This window comes from Poecilia latipinna, unplaced genomic scaffold (assembly GCF_001443285.1).
Source record: "Poecilia latipinna isolate Pla-1442-1.1 unplaced genomic scaffold, P_latipinna-1.0 Scaffold122, whole genome shotgun sequence".
Classification (NCBI taxonomy): Eukaryota; Metazoa; Chordata; class Actinopteri; order Cyprinodontiformes; family Poeciliidae; genus Poecilia; species Poecilia latipinna.
This window is the reverse complement of record NW_015112738.1, coordinates 65,582-72,230: the sequence shown is the minus strand read 5'-3', so window position 1 is coordinate 72,230 and position 6,649 is coordinate 65,582. Positions and strand designations below refer to the sequence as shown.

The following is a 6,649-nucleotide window of genomic DNA, read 5'->3' as shown; positions in this document are numbered from 1 at the left end:
GTATTTAAAACAAAGTCTTACAAGTGTTCAGACAAATTATCTAGTAATCCAGGGTAGTTAACTGGATAATGACACATTGAATTGACCAAAGTTTAATCAATAAGTCTGATTGAAAGATAGTTGCTTCTCCTTCATGGACCAAATTTTGAAGAATGTGGCATTTTAGAAGATAATGAGTTGACTTATTGATCTCAATATAATGCTCCTGCTGTTTCCAGATTGATTTCTAAGGGACAGGATAAACCAATGGAATTATTAAAAATCGCATCTTTAATCAACAAAGTGTTTGAGGCTCAATAAACCATATTTTATTTTATTTTTTCAGTTGTATTCTTACTCTTTTTACACATTTAGAGGGAAAGACTTTTAGCATTATATAATATATAGAAACACAGAAAAATATACATTTGAGAAATCCTTATCTCCAGTTATAAAAGAGAAACATAATTACATAACTTATATCCAAATGGAAAAAAATGACAGATGATGTTAATTAATTAACAATGATTTCACAAGTACCAGAAAATATAAACAGTTTAGGCTGAATAAACATGCATTAGCTCATTGTTTTTCTACAATCTCCACTGCAGCTAGAGAATAAAGAAAAACTCTGGAAAGAGCGTGTACTCAAACTGTTCTCCAGACAATCTTGGTTTATGTAGAGGACAGCATCAACTTTCTCTAAGCAACAGAATCCCAGAATCCAAGCAGAGTAAGACATCCAACTCAGTTCATCCCATCTTTCTACAGTCCCACCACATTTTGAGTGATGAATAGGCATACACTTTAAGCAGTCAGTACCTTTGAATTTTAAAGAAAAAAAAAAAAAAAAAAAAAAAAAAATATATATATATATATATATATATATATATATATATATATATATATATATATATATATATATATATAGTCTAGTTTACAACAACTAGACAATAGTTTTCTAGTTGTTGACAACTATTGGACAAGTGGACAACATGGACAAGTAGTCCATGTTTGTTTTTTTAAACACAGATTTAAAGCTTTTGATTTTACAACAGCAGAAGTAGGCCACACAGTTCAATCTGGTCCTCATTTTAAGTACAAACCTAAACCTGAAACACTTCTCAAGAAATGATTTTACATATTCCACCCAAAACAGAGATGCATCATAAAGCTAAACCATATTTAGTAACAGTTGTAACAAGGTTCTCAGCATGCCTTTTATTCCAGTGAACATCTTGTAATGTAGGGTCAAATTCACACATATTTAAAATTCTTAAATGATACAAGAATCTGCATGTAAATTCACATTATTTTAATAATCTTAGTGTAAGTAGTGTGAATAACAAAGTAATCCTAGAGCAAAAATGTAATCAATAGCAGGTCGTCATTGTGGTCTATAGACTCTGGTACAAAGAGGAGCACGGTGACTGAAAAGGCCTAAAACATTGGCACCAAGATACTGAATGTACTTTTGTCAGTTAAATCCACAGATGTATGAGTTCACGTGTGGGGTTAGTTGATGGTGGTGACATTCAGAGTTGCATTGAACTTGCTTGATTTCCTGAACTGGAGCCATTTAAAAAATATAGATGGTCAACTAAGATTATTTTGGTCCTGAATTATATTTCACTATACCCTTGACTCGTTGTTGCACCAGTTTTGTCCAAAAGTCCTGAACTGAATTCTCTTTTGAAAGTTCCAGAGTAATGCTCAGCATTTTTTTGTTAAAGTTAAGATGCATTCACACCAGCTCTGTTTAGTTTGCTTTTATAGAGTTCTGATGTCCTATTCGTTTGGAGACATGTGAATGTGTGATTGGAACAAAAAAAGCAAACTCTGGTCCATCTATGCTCTGGTCCTCGGTCTCTGTTCAGATTAAGTGAGCTCTGATGCAGTTTGAATGCATATGCGAATGGCAAATGGAATGAAGACTTCTCCAAAAGGAGGAAGCGGACTATAGGGCTGGGCATTCTTGATAAACTCAACCAAAACAAATACTTGTGCATAGTGCTAGGGGGAGGAAAAGCTTGTGGTCTTTTATCAAAGACAAAAGAGAAATACTACAACTACTAAAATCTAATCAATTTTTGTTTACATTTTGTAAAAAAGGGTCTTGCTTCAGTGGTTCTTGGTGCAGCGCCACCCCAGGCGAGGAGGGGAACAGTGTTTTCAAAGGGTTTGGTTCATTTGACAGTGCAGTGTGAAAGTGAAACCCAGCAGCTGAAAATATAATAAATGTGGCAATTTTGGTCCCCAGTCAAACCGAGTCTACCGGACCTCAACGTGTTGAAACACACGTATGGCTCCCAACGTAGTTCAGTGGAGAACAAGAAAAGAAAAAGTCAGATTTTCCCAGATCTGACAAGAACCAACTGGCCGAAAGGGTATAAATTGACCAATTGGCTGAAGTCCTGTCAACTTACAATCTTGGAATCCAATAAACCAAATGAAATGTCAAAAAATGAGGGGCGATGAAAATGGTTAAAACAATCACAGAGGAACTCCTCCGGCACATGCAGACTCTTGAAACAGTGTGACGTCATCAACCAGTCACCAACTTATCCTGAGAGCTCAGATATTTTATAGTTTCTGATCGTACCTAAAAAGATGACATTAAGAAAATGTGTGTTTTATCAACATAGGAATATTTGATTAGTTTGTAAGATTGAAAATTAATAACCTGTAATAATTATATAACTCTTGATAGCGATGCATTATTTAAAACCAATTATGACTTAGGTGAAAGAAAAATGAGACAAACAAACCTTTTTGTCCAGGAGTGTTCCAAACACCCAAATGAAGCAACCCTGGAAGAGGAGCATATGGTCAACAAAAGGGCGATTTTACTTTTTTTTTTTTAATAAACACTTGCACTATATTGTAAAGTACAGAGTAGTAAAACAATTTTAGTGAATTAAAACAATATTGTTACCTGCAGTGAATTGAAGAATACAAAAGCAAAATTAACCTCCTTGTTTTTGGGGGCAATTATGGTTCCGATTCCCAAACTCCAAGTCAGTCCGAAAAACGGTGTGAGCACAGCCAGACTCCTGGCAATCACCACCAAAACATGCTGCTCTTTGCCTTGGCCTGTATTCCTTACTCCTCTTCTGCTCACCATTTTATAAATCACTACTAGCAGGATGAGGAAGTTTATTGCCACGATCATAAGTGCAGGAGCCAGAAAAGCCAACAGAGCTTTGGAGTCCTCCCAGTTCAGCCAACAGCCATGGTTTTCTCTGATGTATTTATGTGACGGGACAGTCACTGCCATGGTTGTTACGGCGATGACCAGCGGCGCAGCGTACCCCAGAACAAATCCAATAACCAGCATGGATGTCTTGGACAATCCGCCCTCGAAGACGAAGACGGTGCGGTAGAGCAGCAGCAGGGCTGAGGCCAACATCCAGAAGAACATGGCGAGGTAGAAGAGGTGGATGAAGAAGGTCACGGCTGCACACAGCGCAGGGTTTTTCTTCTTACTGTCGTCTGTAATGTACGCTCCGATGATGAACCAAATGTTTGCGATCAGGAGAGAAACGGCGATGTTGATGATGGAAACGTGACGCAGGAAGGCGGTGGTGTTGGTACTTATTTTTTTCCAAGTGAGAGCTTCAGTGATAAGACATATGACCAAAGAAGCCATAGATATGCCAACTCCAATTATTGTTATGTCATTGATGTTTTCATCCTCAATAATCTCAGGGGACATCAGCATGGAGAAGGAGGTGGTGTGGTTACAGCTGCAGCTGATGGTTTCATTGTTGTGGGACAGCAGAGAGCAGCCCCAGTCGCTCCATCCTCCAAGACCGTCAAAGAGTGTGAAATTCCAGAAAACACACTTTGGGTTTTCCAGGGTGTCATTCAGAATTTCTGATGTTATTGATATATTTCTGATATTGGCTGCTGTCTTAGCGAGAACAACCTTTCCGTTGATAACCATGGATGATGAGTTGTCTTCATCTCTTGGAGGGAGCACGTTATCCATGGAGGCGAATACGATTGTGGTAATGTATTGACTTTCTCTGGCCTCTGGTATATCTATTTCCATCGAGGTGTTAAAGACATTGTTGAAGGTTAATTTGGTTTTTAACTGAGTTCTATTCAGATGAATAAAAGGTGTCTCAACAGAGAAGGATTCATTGACAACGAGGGCGGCAACTGATTCAAATAAGTTCAGCAGGGAAGCGCTGGAGCTGTTTTTCCCCCCAGCATTCTCTGTGCCTGAGCTCGTTGTTTTATCGTTTGTGTTTAGGGTATCCCATGTTGCCTTTGTTTCATCAGAGGTGAGAAGACCTGCGATCTTCAGGATGTTCTGTAATAAGAAATATATTATGTGTTAGATTATGTCTTCAAAAAAGGAAATGTTACATAATATTTTATTTTTCCTACCTCTGTTGATTGTTTATTTATTGGCATGGATAACAATATAGATCTGTTTGCCATGTTGCTGAGGGCTTTCACAATAGAACTGATTGTATCTGGAGATTTGGAAATGTTCTTGGTGTTGTTACCGGATACAACCATGAGTCTCTCCAAGAATCCCGGAAGCGTCTCATTATTCAGTTTCTGTCAGAATTGAAGAAAGATTTATCAACATTATTTCCTCTCATAGTTTAAAATAAAGTTATCTTTAAATTTTCATGTCATTGTATTCTTATAATCAACTGAATGGATTCTGGTTAGATAGTGTTAAATGCGTCTTTAAAGTTTCTAAAGTTAAAGGGGTTTTATCACTGTGTGCTCCTGTCTTCTAGTGTAGGAGCTGGTAATGAACCATCTTATGTAAAATATTGTTGGAACAAATACATACTTGGTGATACTTTCATTTATACATTGTACTGGAAAGTTGAAGTTTATTTTATTATTTGCCATGTTCTCAGGCGATCTCGTATGCACATTTTTGTGGGATTCCAGTTTTACTACTTGAACCAAATCATTTCAAGACACCATAATTAACTGAACATAGTCAAGAGTTTTGTTTAGGATTTGATGAATAAAACATTAGAGGGATTTTACTGGAGAATATCTACATCTATAACACACTTTTACTATAATAAATAAAAATAATCTCACTTGGTCAAATCACTTATTCATGTAAAACAAAATGGGGAGACCTTTTTAACATAGTATCTACCACCAATCACCTCTATAGTTTATATTAAACAGATACATCTTTGTCATTGATTGGACTCTTACATGTTGTTGCTCTCGACTATTAGGCCAGGTTTGAAGTTATTCCCAGAAATATACATTTGTATTTATGCATAGAATTCCTACTAGACAATGTCTATTGTTAATGTCCATAACTTTTAGTGTCAAACTATTCAATTTTTTTCTTTTTTACTTTCTAGCTGTTCAGTAATACTTATTTAGTTAGTAGAATAGAAAATCTTCCCCCAATGGAAACCTTCTAAATGGACACAACATTTTAGACTATATGTAACAAAACAGAGTTGTGGGCAGATTTTAATTCTGTTTTGTATAGTCAGAAATGTCCAAAGTGCTACATACCTCAGATTCACCAACCAGCTCCATCACAGCTGGAGGGACGCAGTCGCTTTGGTTACCTCCAGAAATATCATTTTCATTACAGGTCACTGGACCTTTTCTGGTGGTCACCACTATGAAACATACAGATCCTTAATAATCTTTGACCATGGAGAAAATAATATTGTTTGGGGAATCTGAAACTTGACATATGAATTCTCAATCTCCAGACAAAAGCATCTTTCTGTGTTCTGTTTTCAGAAAGTAGTTTGTCTGCGCAGAGAGCGCATGAGAATCTGTAACTCTGAAAATGCTGACAAGTCATTTTTAAAACTGGAAACTTCATTTAGTTCAACCTTTTGCTTTGATATACAAAGTAGCCATAAACATTGGAGTTTCACAGCTAACACATTATTACAGAATGTGTAGAAATTATTTAAGAGATTGTCAACTAACCTGAGGAAACACTGGTGGTTATCTGTGTAGTTTCAGATTCTGTTGTTTTGTATGTAGAGGGTCTTACTGTGGGGATGAAATGTCACAGATAACATATTAGAGATGTGTAGAGCTAGATCAAGAAATTTTCAACTCACCTGTGGTTGTCATGACAGCAGACTGGTGGTAATTTGTTGTACTCTGTGTAGGATTGGATTCTTTCGTGTTGTTTGTAGTCTTGCTTTCTGTGGGAATGAAATGTCACAGATAACATATTACAGATGTGTAGAGGGAGATCAAAAAATTGTCAACTTACCTGTGGTTGTCATGGCAGCAGACTGGCTGTAATCTGTTGTACTCTGTGTTGGATTAGATTCTGTCATGTTGTTTGTAGTCTTGCTTTCTGTGGGAATGAAATGTCACAGATAACATATTAGAGATGTGTAGAGCTAGATCAAGAAATTTTCAACTTACCTGTGGTTGTCATGGCAGCAGACTGGCTGTAATCTGTTGTACTCTGTGTTGGATTAGATTCTGTCATGTTGTTTGTAGTCTTGCTTTCTGTGGGAATGAAATGTCACAGATAACATATTACAGATGTGTAGAGGGAGATCAAAAAATTGTCAACTTACCTGTGATCATCTTGACAGCAGACTGGATGTAATCTGTTGTACTCTGTGTAGGATTAGATTCTGTCATGGGGTTTGCAGTACCTGGTCCTGTAGGAGTAAAAAACTGTTGT

The 6,649-nt window shown here is 36.8% G+C and overlaps 1 protein-coding gene across 1 annotated transcript; it reads right to left on the bottom strand.

Annotated features, from left to right (window-relative positions):
• Window positions 1-2,191: 2,191 nt before the first annotated feature.
• Window positions 2,192-6,606, bottom strand: LOC106944980 (adhesion G-protein coupled receptor F1-like). Its single transcript, XM_015028345.1, has 10 exons — window positions 6,540-6,606; window positions 6,382-6,468; window positions 6,224-6,310; window positions 6,066-6,152; window positions 5,929-5,994; window positions 5,497-5,606; window positions 4,375-4,551; window positions 2,915-4,297; window positions 2,748-2,789; window positions 2,192-2,581 (listed from the first exon to the last, which is right to left on the bottom strand). The coding sequence occupies exons 1-10, from the start codon at window positions 6,604-6,606 to the stop codon at window positions 2,525-2,527; spliced, it is 2,163 nt and encodes a 720-aa protein (XP_014883831.1). The 3' UTR covers window positions 2,192-2,524.
• Between the last annotated feature and the right edge of the window lie 43 nt (window positions 6,607-6,649).

Coding starts and splice junctions, on each gene's coding strand:
- LOC106944980 (XM_015028345.1), bottom strand. CDS start 6,606: ATGACAGAATCTAATCCTACACAGAGTACAACAGATTACATCCAGTCT. Junction 4,298..4,374: donor TAAATAAACAATCAACAGAG/GTAGGAAAAATA, acceptor TTCTTATTACAG/AACATCCTGAAGATCGCAGG. Junction 2,582..2,747: donor GAACACTCCTGGACAAAAAG/GTTTGTTTGTCT, acceptor TCATCTTTTTAG/GTACGATCAGAAACTATAAA.